General features: G+C 35.3%; 1 protein-coding gene across 1 annotated transcript in view; it reads left to right on the forward strand.

Annotated features, from left to right (window-relative positions):
- The window catches only part of LOC127443201 (unconventional myosin-VIIa-like), a 31,944-nt gene continuing 16,615 nt past the window's right edge, over positions 1-15,329 (forward strand). Inside the window, exons 1-26 of the mRNA XM_051701794.1 lie at positions 1-12; positions 144-245; positions 1,122-1,274; positions 1,398-1,582; positions 3,096-3,217; positions 3,299-3,441; positions 3,556-3,669; positions 3,787-3,940; positions 4,055-4,131; positions 4,475-4,594; positions 4,721-4,863; positions 5,716-5,926; positions 6,007-6,142; positions 6,277-6,446; positions 6,520-6,660; positions 6,754-6,912; positions 7,643-7,735; positions 8,374-8,468; positions 8,566-8,650; positions 8,758-8,976; positions 9,716-9,916; positions 11,939-12,349; positions 13,210-13,362; positions 13,454-13,534; positions 13,646-13,794; positions 13,927-14,053. Coding sequence (XP_051557754.1) covers positions 1-12; positions 144-245; positions 1,122-1,274; positions 1,398-1,582; positions 3,096-3,217; positions 3,299-3,441; positions 3,556-3,669; positions 3,787-3,940; positions 4,055-4,131; positions 4,475-4,594; positions 4,721-4,863; positions 5,716-5,926; positions 6,007-6,142; positions 6,277-6,446; positions 6,520-6,660; positions 6,754-6,912; positions 7,643-7,735; positions 8,374-8,468; positions 8,566-8,650; positions 8,758-8,976; positions 9,716-9,916; positions 11,939-12,349; positions 13,210-13,362; positions 13,454-13,534; positions 13,646-13,794; positions 13,927-14,053 — 3,756 coding nt within the window. The remainder of the gene's footprint in view (positions 13-143; positions 246-1,121; positions 1,275-1,397; positions 1,583-3,095; positions 3,218-3,298; positions 3,442-3,555; positions 3,670-3,786; positions 3,941-4,054; positions 4,132-4,474; positions 4,595-4,720; positions 4,864-5,715; positions 5,927-6,006; positions 6,143-6,276; positions 6,447-6,519; positions 6,661-6,753; positions 6,913-7,642; positions 7,736-8,373; positions 8,469-8,565; positions 8,651-8,757; positions 8,977-9,715; positions 9,917-11,938; positions 12,350-13,209; positions 13,363-13,453; positions 13,535-13,645; positions 13,795-13,926; positions 14,054-15,329) is intronic.

Consider the following 15,329-nt stretch of genomic DNA (forward strand, 5'->3'; position numbering starts at 1 on the left):
ATGTTAAAAAAGGTGTGTATATATTTTATGATTCTTTAAATTCATAAAATAAAATGATTTTTTGTCATGATTTTAGGTGGCTTTGAATTAATGGGTGGGTAATGTTTGGTTGTTAAATATAGTTATTGTGAATCTGAATCTAGGGGGATCACATTTGGATTGACTCCAGCATTGGAATCCCTATTGGAGCATGTGTGAAGGTTTCAGAAAATGGACAGTATTATCTGCTCGATGATGATGGGCAGGTAAAAAGAGTCGAGTCTAATCACATTAGGTCATTATGTGATTTCCTGTATTTAGGGCACTTGAAATACCTTAAAGTCTAATAATCGACAGTAATGGAATAATACCATGTGGTTCGAAAGTCTGATTTTTGAAAAAAAAAAAAATTCTCATTTAGTACAAATGTTTTTATAAAAAATTATATAAATTATGTAAATAATATCAGTATAATTTGTGTAAAAATGTACATTTAAAAATTAACATGAATTTCTTAGTATTTGGTATGTCCCCTTTTGCTTTGATGACAAAACATGATAATCTGCATTATTGCAGCATGATTTGAGAATTGTCTGAGAAAGGATCTTGTGTGCTTCAATGGAAGCAAGGGAATCTGACCTTTTGTACAAAAATGTGCTTTATTAATCACTGACCCACATATAGTGCTGATAATCTTAAATATTTCTTATTTACTTTACGTTATTACATTTTTTATTTATTTCGTTTTTTACATTTTTCAAATTCTGAAACTTTTTTTTTATATACTTTTTTAAATCCCAGATTTTCAATATTTGATCCTATCTCCCCATTCTTTAGTCATTTATTGCCCTCCTAACTAACAAAGTAACCGTTCTTTTGCATTCATGGAACTTATATAGACAACACTACCTTCCTTATTCTGTTGACTTAAGTTCTGAGTGGTAGCTGAAATACTGATGCTTTGTTTACACTTGTAGCCGCTCATGCCTTTTGGTTTTACGTAAGGTCATGCGTTCATCATAAATTTTGAATCTCAGATTTTGGACCCCACTGTATTTACGGTTACAACATACACATGCTTATGTTTTTAGTGTTGTGAATATTCTACATACTTAATCTGAGGTATTGGCATGGTTTCCCAGGAGCATCCTATCTCAGAGGGGGAGAGGGCCAGTCTTAGGCCAATGCACCCCACCTCAGTGGAGGGTGTGGATAACATGATCAGACTGGGGGACCTCAGTGAAGCCGGCTTGCTCAGAAATCTTCTGGTGCGCCACAGACAGGGCATTATCTATGTGAGTCACCTTATTTTACACTTTACCAAAAATGATTAGGTCTTATAATTTGTCTCCATAGGATTTCTGTTTTATATACATATACACATACATAAATGTGTTTTCCCTTTGTGTGTTGTGCAGACCTATATTGGCTCTGTACTGGTAGCAGTAAATCCCTATCGGATGTTGCCCATCTACACAGCAGAGCAGGTTCAACTGTATCATGGCCGAAAACTGGGCGAGCTGCCGCCACACATCTTTGCCATTGCTAACAGTTGTTACTTCAACATGCGCCGCAATCGGCGCAACCAGTGCTGCATTATTAGGTATATAATTGTGCTTTTCTTCTTTTATGTTATTAAAAGAAATATTCCAGGTTCAATACAAGTTAAGTTCAGTCGACAGCATTTGTTGATTGAAAAAAGAAATAAAACAATTTGACTTGTACTTCATTTTCTTTAAAAAAAAAAAAAAAAAAGAAGCAAAAATCTGGGTTACAATGAGGCAATTGATTGGGACCAATCTGTAAATGTTAAAATACTGTTTCAAAAGTATAGCCACAAGACAAACAATATGTGTGTTAACATAATTTTAGTGTGATAAAATCACGTACTAACCTTTTCTGTGTAAAGTTACATTAAATTTTACAACTTTGTTGCCATGAAGACATAAAGCTGTAAATCCTAAAATGAGTTAATGTAGGTAAGTGCTGTTATGAAATAATAAGCTTCACATTGCTGCCTTTAACCCTTCCAAAAATTGCCCCATTCACTTCTATTGTAAGTGCTTTAATGTAACCTTGAATATTGCTTTAAATTTTTTTTTTTTTTTTGTGGTAATCAATACTATGCCACAAATGCTGTCGATTCATAACTTGTATTGAACTCAGAATATTCCTTTAAGTACAGAGTTTTTTTCTGGTTTCTTTTTTGACATGTTGGACTTATTCAGACTTTTAAATTATTAAGTTGTCACATTTTTTACTCCAGTAAATATTTCTTAGGGTATGTTTATTTGTAAAAGTCAATTTCTAGTTTACAGTGTACCAAAAAAAGCTCTAGCAAAATTAATTAATGATTAATTTGTGTTTTGGAGGATATAATTTAAAAAAAACAAATATTCTTATTTAAGAGGATTTTGAACAAGGTGTTTGAAACAAACATACTAAACCACTGCTGGAGGAAACGCAAATGTGTTTAATTAGACTTTTGACTCAGAACCTTATAGTTACTGAGATATCCCGTGCAGTGTATAAATGTTAATGGTAACACTTTACAATAAGGTTCCATTTGTTAACATTGAACTAACAATTAACAATACTTATTATGCATTTATTATTAATGTTAATTTCAACATTTACTAATACATTTTTAAAATCAAAAGTTGTATTTGTTAACATTAGTTAATGCACTATAAATTTACAAGAACTAACAATGAACAATTGTATTTAAATAACTAACATTAACAAAGATTAATAAATGATGTAAATAATATATTGTGATACCCAATACATTATCTAATGTTAACAAATGGAACCTTTTTGTAAAGTGTTACTACATTAATTGAATACACTTTATGACAAGTTATTGTTGTTATTGTTGTTGATTTAATATCTGTGCTGTTCCTGTGTCAATGAAAGAATATTTTTATTTACCAGGTGCTTTTATGCAGTGTTTTACAAATGAAGCACAGTACAATTGCAACCAAATTCAAGCTAATAATCCATCCATCTTCTATAGCCGCTTGTCCTATGTAGGGTCACGGGTAATGTTGGAGTCTATCCCAGCTTCAAGCTAATCATAAATAATACATTATAAATGCATCTTTTGTGTGTGCCAGCGGAGAATCTGGTGCAGGAAAGACAGAGAGCACTAAACTCATCCTGCAGTTCCTGGCCGCTGTGAGCGGACAACACTCCTGGATTGAGCAGCAGATTATACAGGCCAACCCAGTCCTGGAGGGTAATTATTTGTTAAGGTGTTTACACTAAGTATGTCAGTCTGTTCCATGGTAAACTGTCTCACTTACGCCTATCCACACAGCCTTTGGAAATGCCAAAACCATTCGGAATGATAACTCTAGCCGCTTTGGGAAATACGTGGAGATGTTCTTTAATAAAGAGGGTGTTATAGAGGGAGCTCACATGGAGCAGTACCTGCTGGAGAAGTCTCGTGTCTGTCATCAGGTGAGACAACACTTGACCAAAAACGTCACAAGAGTCAATTCAGAAAATGTCTTGCATCAAATAAATAAAAACACAAGGAGTGCTAACCTTTTTATTAATTTTTTTATTTTCGAGGCACCTCAAGAAAAGAACTACCACATTTTCTACTGCATGTTATCTGGGATGTCAGATGAGCATAAGAAAGTTCTGTCTCTTGGTAATGCATCTCAGTTCAAGTATCTGACTGAGGTGAGCGTTTCATTTAGGGTTTAGTAAGTAATTCAGATTCCCATATCAGGTTTTGATACTGATAATCATTAACTCTAGAGCAAGTACAAAAACTGTCTTTCCTGATGGTTGTCTCAGGGTGATTGTTTGACCTGTGATGGTCGGGATGATGCTGATGAGTTCCGACGAATCCGTGCTGCTCTAAAGATCCTTGCCTTCTCAGACAAGGACTGCTGGGAAATCTTCAAATTACTTGCTGCCATCCTGCATATGGGCAACATTGACTTTGAAGGTCTTGTTAATATTATGTAAACTAAAATGCCATAAACTAATGTTATTATAGGTAACAGTTAATACCATAAATCTAATAAATAAAGTTATTAAATTGCTTTGGATAATTTTTTAGGCACTATAATGAATAACATGGACAGCTGTGACATCCTGTCATCTGATCATTTTTCTATCACCGCCAAGTTGTTGGAGGTATAGACAAATTCCTCTTCAGAGCTATATTTTGTTTGTTTATATATTTTTAGACTTACTGATTTCCCTGCTGAAAAAATAAAAAATAAAAAATAACATGAGGTTGGTCTCCCAACCGGGCCAAGCTGGTTAGGCTGGTCTGTTTTGATGGTTTTAGAGGGGTTCTGAGTACTTCACCTGCTAAACCAGTAGTTAAACACCAATTTGGGCTTGGATACCTGCTAGCTTAAACCAGCATACCACCTAAGGCTGCTTTTAGATTTGTATTTTTTCAGCAGTGTTTTTATGTAATCAGATATTTGGCTAGAGAATGATTTTGATGCTTTTTCATGTCACTTTGTAGGTGGATAAGGCCGATCTTGATAATAGTCTTACCCATCGCTCCTTTATGACAAACAGAGAGAAAGTCACTAAACCCCTCAGCTCAGAGCAGGCCACAGACACCAGAGACGCTTTTGCCAAGGTACCCACCAAATTAGAATAAAGGATGAGCTGATACACTCACCGTGTTTAAATATTCAGCCTCCTTATTGCAAATGGTGAGTTTTTTATGTTTGTCACTTTTTGGCCTTGTCCTACTCCCCAACAGGCCATGTACGGAAGGTTGTTTGTGTGGGTGTTTACAAAAGTGAACAGCACCATTCACAAATCCCAGACCGATGATTCCTCTTATACACGCAAGTCCATTGGTCTGTTAGACATTTTTGGCTTTGAGAATTTCAATAAAAACAGGTAAGTGTATAACATCTGATGAAAAAGCATTTATTTATTTATTTATTTATTTATATACATTTTTGTGTGTATTTTAATGTTAAAAAAATTAATCCTATCGCAGCTTAGTATGCAAGACAACTCTGAGTAAGCCATTTGCAGTGTTGGGTGTATTTAGTTACTGCAATCTAATTACATTTTACATTCTTGTAATCAGAGTACAGTTACTGACTTTCATTTAATTACTTTTAAGTACATTATAGGGTTATGCTTATTTCTAATATATTATTTATGTAGAATACATGAATTATTGCCTTGTAACAAGTCATTGTGAAGGAGAAATGTGAGGAGCTGAGTGAATGACTTGTGTGTAACAATGAACAAGAAAGAAATATTGACATTGTTTTGAATTTGTTGAGCAAGTGTTTTAGAAAGTAACTTAAAAGTAAAGTAATTATTATTGTGATTATTTTTCCAATTAAGTAATTTGTAAAGTAATCTGATTACAATTTTAAATTAAATAATTAGTCATTTGTAGTGGGGTTTTTTTTTTTTTTTTTTAAAGTAACTTACCCAACACTAACCATTTGTAGCTTGATTTTTTCCCTGAAATATCTATACACTGCAGCTCTATAAGGCTATCAAAATAAAGCATACATACCAGCCTAACTTGTAGGCTCAACCAGTGGCATAAGTTTGGGGTGGGACTATCTGTTCAACCGACCAAATACTATATCATACATGGGAAGTGTTCAGAAAAACGTTTCTAATTTTTGCAATTCCGTTTGGTGACAGCAGTGGCAAAGATATTACACTAAGATTTAAAAATGAGTCCTTTCTAAATCTAATGATAAAATGTGTGTGGTTGTTTAGTTTTGAGCAGCTGTGCATTAATTATGCCAACGAGCAGCTGCAGCAGTTCTTTGTGAGGCACATCTTCAAACTGGAGCAGGATGAGTACAGTAAAGAAGGGATCTCGTGGAATCACATTGTATTTACTGACAACCAGAAAACCCTGGAGCTGCTGGCTGTTAAACCTCTCAACATACTGGCGCTGGTTGATGAGGAGAGCCACTTCCCTAAGGTAAGCTTAATCTGGCAACATGTCTGGTTTCTATGCTTGTCTGGTTCTAACACATATGTGTTATTCTCTTATCATTGCAGGGTACCGATGCCACTATGTTAAACAAAATGAATCAAGAACACAATGGGAATCCCCTTTATATCCCATCCAAGAGCAACCACAGCATGCATTTTGGGGTTCAGCACTTTGCTGGAACGGTTTATTATGATTGCAAAGGTACAATTAATTATTGTACACCTTGGTCATCATGACATGTATACTGAAGTGAATTGCCCCTACAGTTGTTTAAGAAAGCAAGTCAGTTCTTAAGTCTGTGGATTTCCTGGTCTGAAAGAGATTTATTTTATCAGGTTTTCTAGAGAAGAACAGAGATGCCCTGAGCATGGACATCATGGATATGATTCGGAAATCTCCCAACAAGTTGCTCAAACAGATCTTTGAGACTGAGCAGAATAAAAACAACACCAAGCCGGCTAACAAAATGAACCAAATCATCATAACACCAAAGAACTCATTACGGGTATGAGACAGACGTATAAACAGATGTATTGAAATGATTTTGCAATAAATTGTTTGTCTTTCGTGTTATGCAGCAAGGAAATGATTCAAGGAGACAGATATCGACCCTGAGTGTTCAGTTCCGTCAGTCTCTGGATTCTCTGATGAAGGCTCTGTCTCTCTGCCAGCCCTTCTTCATTCGCTGCTTCAAACCAAATGACAAAAAGATGTCCAAGGTATTAACTCAAATGCCCTTAGTTACATATCCTATATTGTGTAGCCATCAGAAAACTCTTTATCTCTTGTTTATTCTTCATCTTTCTTGTCAGGCTTTTAACAGGGAACTCTGCATGCAGCAACTTCGCTATTCTGGCATGATGGAAACCATTAGAATACGCAAGTTAGGATATCCCATCTGCCACAGCTTTAAAGAATTCCTGTACCGCTACCGTGTGTTGCTGAAGACCATAGACTGTGACCCCAACACTGTAAGGGACAATGTGATTATTCACAGATGTGGTGCCCTACAAAATATTTTATTTAGTCGATAAAATGTTAGTTGATGATTGTAGTTGAATTAAGTGACTAAGTTCATCCAAAAATGAGAATTGTCTCATCAATGACCCTCATGCCATCACAGATGTGTCTGACATTTTCTCTTCTGCTGAACACAAAGATTTTGAATATCTCAGCCTCATTCAGTGCAAGTAAATGGTGACCAGACCTTTCAAGCTCCAAAAATCACATAAAGTTAGCATAAATTAATCCATATGACTCCAGTGGTTAAATCGCTGTCTTGAGAAGCAGTATAATAGATGTGGGTAAGAAACAGATCAATATTTAAGTCCTTTTTTACTATAAATCTCCACTTTCACTTTCACAATCTGAAAGTGAAGGTTTAATTAATTTTTAATTAATTGGAGATTTGTAGTAAAAAAAAGATTGAAATATTGATCTGTTTCTCACCCAAAATGACTACATCACTTCAGAAGACATATATTAAATCACTGGAGTCGTATGGATTACTTTTATTCTGCCTTTATGTGATTTTTAAGCTTCAATGTTCTGGTCACCACAAGCACGTTGTACATCTAAGAATTTGTCTCTTTTATATAATACAGTATAACTGCACATACATATATCCAATGCATATATCTATATATAAGTGCATTAAATATTACTACATTAACACTAAGTATTATGATTTTTGTTAATCAGGAGCCTGCTGCCAAGTGCTGTGAAGCCATCTGCAGGGCTGTGATCAAAGATAAAGATGATTGGAAGATTGGAAAAAACAAGATCTTCCTCAGGGTATCTCAGATATAATTTTCTCAAGTGTACTATAAAATCAACATGTTGATGGTTCATTCTCAAAAAATGTTGTCTACCGACTTATAAAATATTGAAATTTTCAATTCGGTTCAGTCCAGTTTTCGCCCATAAAAGCTGAGGATACTTGAAGTGAGGTTCCCCTTCCAAAAATGCTTGAAGTTTGAATTTTTTTCATTTGATAAAGTTTTTTGCCCATTCCAAATGATATTATCAGCATTACAATTTGAAAGAAAAGTTTATTGAAAATAGAAAAAAATTACATTAATTTCTTAGTATTTGGTATGCCCCCCTTTTGCTTTAAAGACAACAGCAAAATTTATGCGAAACCTAATGATTGAGCATTATTTGTGAATTTGCGTTAACGTGGTCAATGTCATAACATTTGCTTATTTTATTAGTGACTTAAAGTGTTGAATGCTATTTCTTCTTCATTTTACATCATAACATTTCTTTGTTTACTTTGTTCTTTTTATTTATATATATATATATATATATATATATATATATATATATATATATATATATATATATATTTTTTTTTTTTTTTTTTTTTTCTGTTTTAAATTATCTTTTTTTTTTTTCCCCACTGTGTGTTTTCTTCTTTCTTCCACTGGCAGGATTTTCATGACTCCTTCCTAGAACTGGAGAGAGAGCAAGAGCTTTACAGGAAGTCACTTATCATTCAGAGAGTGATGCTCGCCCATAAAGACAGGTTCATTCCCCATTGTCTCTTTTCTTTTTCCAAGTCTTACTTATGTAGTTGACTGGTAGAGCAATTTTAAGCTAAGTCACCCTCCATCCACACACAGAGAGAGTTTTGTTAAGAAGAGGAGGGCAGCTCTGGTTTTACAGAGGTGTTGGCGTGGCCACAGAGACCGGACTGAGTTCTGCAAAGTAAGATATGCAGGAAAAGCATTGAATAGCCCTAAAAGGTAATGCAGTGTCTTTGTTGCCCTCTCATAATAAAATATTCCTCACACTGTTTCTGTTTCCCCCGTTAGCTTAAGCAGGGATTTGCTCGGCTGCAGGCGAAAGTGCGCAGTCGGCAACTTAATATGCAGTATATACGCAGACGGGCTGCAGCCATCATTCTGCAGACGCAGACACGTGGGTACCTAGCAAGAAAAGACCTGAAATGTAAAAGAGATGCAGTGATACTACTGCAGGCACAGACCAGAGGACTGCTGGCCAGGAAAACCCTTAAGAAAATGAAAATGGATGTGAGTTCATGGTGGAGTGGAGTAGCATAGACACTACTCCTTTTTAGTAGTGCTTTGTAGTAGGTCTACTTTTATGTGGGGGTGTTGTGTTATATATGCCTTATTTTCCCTGCTGAAAACCCCCCCCAAAAAACCAGCTTAAAGCAGGCTAGTGGTTTGCTGGTTTTAGCTGGTCTCTTAGCCTGACAAAGTTGGTGCTATACTGGTCTAGCTGGTCTCCAATTGGTGTTTAGCTAGATGGCCATGACCAGCTGAAAAGTGCCCAAATCCCCTTGAAAAACACCTAAACAGACCAGACTAACCAGCTGTAAGCTTTTCCTTTCAGAGGGGTTTTTCATTATTTACAGTACTTTGCTGTGTTGTTTTGGAGAATTTGAAGATGTGGGGGTGTTGTGTCATCATATATCTCTTATTTTTCATGCTGTAAAGAAAAACAGCTTAAAGCAGGCTAGGGTGATTTGCTTGTCTAGCTGGTCTTCCGGGTGGTGTTTAGCTGGTTGGCCATGACCAGCAGAATAGTGCACAAATACCCTTGAAAACCACCAAAGCACAAGCCTAATCAGCTTTGCCAGGCTGCTGTGAGCTTTTTCTTTCAGAAGGGTTTTTCATTATTTATTTAGCTCAATGTTGTTTTGGAGAACTTGGTGATGTGGTGTGCTGTCTTATTAGTACATATAGCTATTTTGCTATTGATGCTTATAAGTACTAATTTAGCATTCATACTTTTATCCTGCCCCAGGCGTTCTTGACTGCGCAGGAAAAAGAGGCTCAGAAACTGACAGCATTGGAGCTCCAGCAACGCCTAGAGGAAGTGCTCAGGCAGAACGAGGAGGCCTCCAGATCCCAGAATGAGGATGATGAGGAAATGCTGGAGAATATCTTTGGCTTCCTGCCCAGTGTAATAGGAGGACAAGAGGGTCAGGCCCCTGAGGGTTTTGAGGTAAGTCATCATTACATCAGAATAAGGAAATAAGACACTTATTTGATGGGAAAAAGCATGCTACAGATAACGTCCAGATAATTTTCATTGTTAATTGGGTCATTTTATATACATCATTACATTTTGTGTATTAGAGTTAATATGCATTGTTAGCCATAAAATCATTTGCAATAAAAGACAATAAACCTACTACACAATCAATAAATAAATACTGCATTTAGGGTTGCCAACTTTCTACCAGCCAAATAGAGCACAACAGTCTGGGTCCAGAAGTAAATATCCCGTTTATTTCTTCCATGGACTAATAGATTTTCAATGGCAACTTATAAACCTTTAAAGACAGAGGTACCATGAGGTTGTTCATTGATGTTATTTTCGTTGAAGCCATCTGTCAGCATTATTTCAACTTCGTTGTTTAAAAATCGTCTTTGATAGCAGAATTCCTGTTGACCAACTACATCACCCATGGTCCAACAGAGAAAGCTTCAACAATCAGAGAACTGCGGCCAAAAAAAAGCCTGCGAAATATTCCTGGAAGCGACCACCCACTCCCATGACACACTGAATGACATAAACCAGTCTGTCTCCCTGCACTCTCAAACTACTTAAATATTTGTGTATATTGGAATATTTTGCAATAAACTTAAAGTATATTGTTTCTATACTTATAATCAACAACCTAAAATCAATAGTTTTGTATATTTCCATTGTTTTATATTCAATTACTTCATTCACAATGCTTCATGGGATTGTAGTCCGTGCCCCCATGAAAGACGGTAAGTACACAAACTTGTACCTTTGTCTTTTTGTCTGATTTTCAAATACTTTTTTGCCTTAAAACAAAGTCTGTAATGTTGCAAATCACCTCGGCGTTGGTTGGTTTGGTTCATGGCTTACAACACTTTTATGAAGGATTTTATGAAAAAAGTCTTTGGAAGAAATGAATGGGAAAAATACTTCCGGAACCCAGACGGCTGAAAAAGCAGGAGGGCATTGTTGCTCTCTATAAGGGACATTCCAGCTTTAAATATTGGACATTTTTTTCAGTGGATCTCTGGCGTAAGAAACTGCGCAACAGTTAAAGAGGTCCACCTAGAGCTTGTATACACAGAAAAATAAAAGAAAAAGAGTACAGGCAGACACAAAAACACATTCGGTGTGAACGGCCCCTAATACGCTTAGAACAAATTTTTTTATCAATCTTCACTTTTAATAAACACTTTTGCCAAAAGAATGAAGCTGCAATCAATGGAGAAAGACAATGTTTTTCTGTCAAGCTTTTTCTTCCCCATAATTAAGTTTATTTAAGCCTTATCCATTTTTAAAGCTCAATGAAACAGCTTTCTGTTTAAAATTGGGCTCATCAATTTGTAGACAGTGTATGACTGATGTGTTAAAATTAGTATCAGTAAAAAAAAATGTCCTTCCAGGGCCACTGTCAGTATAAATCTTGTTTTAAATAACTATGCATTATAATGGATTTTTATGGGAGAGAAAATACTGTGTTATACTGTATAAATACTGAGAAATAGTGTATTTCTCCTTAGATGTTGTCGTTTTGGCAGTAAATACCCAGATAGCACACATACATCTCCGAGATGTCTTTTTTTAGATTGCGATGTTTTATCTGGAAAGCAATCTAATTTACATCTGCTAACATCTTTAAAAGATCTAATTTAAAAATAATTTTAATCTGCTGAATGTCTTTGACATCCGAGACATACTTATTGATATACGTCTTAAAGGAATATTGCTGATGAGTAAACTTACGTAAAAAAATATGTCTTCTAGATGTAAACACACACATCAAATAGACATCTGGGTGATGTACGTGTGCTATCAGGGTAGTGTTTATCACAAAGGAAATGTAAGAAAATCACATGAATCATTTTAACTGATTTGCTACCAGTAAACATATGTAAGACATGTTCAAAGACATGTTGTAATGCTGAATGCTGCTACTACTGCTAAGCTAAGGCTAACTTGAAATGATTTGTACCCAATATTCCTTTCCTTGTGTAGGATCTTGAGACAGAGCCACTGAAGCTGGAAGAGGTTGAACTGATAGAAAGCCCCGTAAGGGAGATGGTGATGCCATTTCAACTGGACACCAGTGAAGAAGAACGTGCGGAGGAGGAAAAACATGAGGAGGAAAAACATGAGGAGGAGGAAAAACATGAGGAGGAGGAAAAACATGAGGAGGAGGAGGAGGAAAAACATGAGGAGGAGGAGGAGGAAAAACACGAGGAGGAGGAAAAACACAAGGAGGAGGAAAAACACGAGGAGGAGGAAAAACACAAGGAGGAGGAAATCATTGAGTTCACTTTCTCTAAATTTGCATCTTTGTACTTCCAAGGATCCTCTAACCACTCAAACATCCAACAGCGACTACGTCAACCCCTACTCTATCATGAGGACGAGGGAGATGTCCTTGTAAGTGCTATTCTCAGAACTTGAGTAGCTGTACTTCAGTACAATTCTGAAGTATTTTTATTTATTTTTTTTGGAATTTGTATTTTACTTGAATACTATTGAAATGTAATACTTGTATTTTTACTCAATTACATTTCCAATGCAAACATCACACTTTTTACTCCATCCAATTTCATTTAGACTTTAAAATGTATCCCAGGTTATCTTTCCTCTTATCAAAAATATAGATTTTTGTACATCCGATTGTTGCTTACAAGCCAATCAAATTGTGCTCCTACAAATTTTGCTTCAAACAAATAAATTTACTTAAAAGGACAATGTAATGTTTTTTTGTACTTTTAAATATTAAAGTACAAATAAATGTGATTTTTATATATATATATATATATATATATATATATATATACTCTGAAGTACGTTTTGGCTAGATGTTTTAACTTTTAATTGAGTAAATTTTTTACACAGTACCCAAACTTAAAGGGATAGTTCACCCAAAATGAAAACTCATCTTGTTGTTCTAAACTTGAGACTTTTTTCTTCTTCCATGAAACAGAAAAGGAGATGTTAGCATCAGTCATCATTCACTTTCATTGTATGGAAAAAAGATGCAATGGAAGTGAATGGTGACTGAGGCTAACATTCTGCTGGACATCTCCTATTGTGTTCCATGGAAGAATGTAATATGTGTTTGGAATTTGAATTTGGCTGAATTCAATAAACCTGTAAAGTGTAATTTCTCTGTACGTTTTACACCTCTGCATCTTTTTTCAGTTTTCGGTGTCCCTAAGTTGTGAAATTGCATCTCATATTGTCTTTTATGTCTTTCTCATCTCTCTGATATTTTCCTGATTCTTCTCCAGGCCTGTTTGACAGTGTGGTGGATCATACTGAGATTTATGGGAGATCTTCCAGAGCCGAAGCAAGAGCGTGTGTCTGCTATAGCTGACCCCATCCAGAGGAACCTCGGTCAGAGACAAGCACGGCGACTCAGTAGCCTTGTTGGATTAGATCAGGTAAACAATTGAGACACTGCTTTTAAGGCTACAGAAGCTTACTCACAACCTTCACTGCTTATTTTAACATTGTAGTGTCTGTCTTTATTAGAAAATTTTGAGAAAGAAAACGAAGCAACAGAAAGGAACTGGGACTGGGAGGAGAAAACACTCAACCATTCCTGAAGAAGAGGTTAGATGTGATTTACAACAACAGTCAATATTACTAGCTTCAACTCATACAACTATTTTTAAGTTGTATAAAGATGCAGGTTCCTACTAATCATTCTTCTGAAATTTACAGCCAGCTGAAGAACCAACACCTAAAATGCAGGCTGTTGAGGAGGAAGAGGATGTGCTGTTTGGAGAAGGACCAACTTTTGATCGCCCAATGGCACCCTTGGAGAAATTACACATTATTGTGGGATACGCCATTGTACGACAAGATATAAGGTTAAGATCAATGACCTGTTGATGGGTTTGGAGAAGGGTCATTTACATTCTTCATTATGTGTGATATATTGCATTCCTCAAAAAAAGAGATGATGGTTACAGAATCATGATGATTTTATTTTTGTTTTTTAGAGATGAAATCTACTGTCAGATCTGTAAGCAATTAACAGACAATAAGAGCCAGAAAAGTACGAACAGAGGCTGGGTCCTTCTGTCCATCTGTCTGGGTATTTTTCCACCTACTGACCGCCTCACTATGGTAAGAAATACCTTAAAGGGGTAGCTCATCGAAAAATGAAAATTCTGTCATCATTTACACACCCAAATGTTGTTCCATTTAATTATGATTTTTTTTTTTTTTTTTTTTTGCAATGTGCAATGAATGAAGGCTTTTATTCTGCCTCTAATCTCCTTTTGTGTTTCACGGACAAAAGAAAGTCATATGAGTTCGGAACAACATGAGGGTGAGTAAATGATGATTTTAAAAAAATAAAATAATTGGGGCTGAACTATCCCTTTAATAATCTCGATATCGATTCTTAAATCCCAAGATTGATATTTTACTCTTTATGCAACCCTCCACTACAATGAGAAGAAACACTCGCATTTGCAACCAAATTTACATTTTACTCATCAGTAATTGTGTAGTATAGTGGTGGAGTATTCAGCAGTGAGATCTTTCACTGCGTGTTGAGAGAAAAAGTTGTTCTGTCTGTAATGTGTCCAAAGATGAGATCCATGCGACCCATTTATCATTGAATAATGTCTTTTAATACACTTTCTGTTCAATACAGTCAGTTGTTGATTAAAAAAAACAACAAAAAATAAACATTTAATTCTAATCATGCATAGTACAGTTGAGATAAAGCCATTTGAATTCTCTCTCGTTAATATGTGCTCATTTACAGACGCTTTTTACAGAAATGCCGGTTTTCATAAAGAGACAGAATACAAAAATAAATACTTGTAAATAGTACAAATTATGCAATTAAAAAATAAATATGTAACAAAAAAATCTATTTAGTATAATATCTTATTTATTGATTGAATATATGGATTTGTTCATTTTTAAAAAGCTAAAATGTCATCAAAATGATGAAAAACTAATAAAAATACAATTAGTAAAATTTATATTTTCGTAATGTATCTAGTTAGAAGTTCTGCTGTATAATTAACAGCATTAGCTGGGAGAGAATTTCTTTTATATGTAAGCAAAAGGGACATTATAACAGAAAAATACCCACATGAATCAACACTGAATCAAACTCTGAATCGAATCGAGAGCTTGTGAATCGGAACTGAATCGGGAACTCTTTATCAATACCCAGCCCTAATTATTTTTTATATCTGTTCTATCCCTATGATTAGCATTGTCAATTTAGTGTGTTAATGCAATTACTTATAAAAAAATATATTTAAAAAATTTAATTAATCGGGAGTCACGTGACGCCATATGAGGATCGGACGTGTGAACGGCGAGCTCTGCGCACTTTGCTAGTTTTAATACCTTTTAATGACATAAACTGGTGAGATTC

This window comes from Myxocyprinus asiaticus, chromosome 6 (assembly GCF_019703515.2).
Source record: "Myxocyprinus asiaticus isolate MX2 ecotype Aquarium Trade chromosome 6, UBuf_Myxa_2, whole genome shotgun sequence".
Lineage (NCBI taxonomy): Eukaryota > Metazoa > Chordata > Actinopteri > Cypriniformes > Catostomidae > Myxocyprinus > Myxocyprinus asiaticus.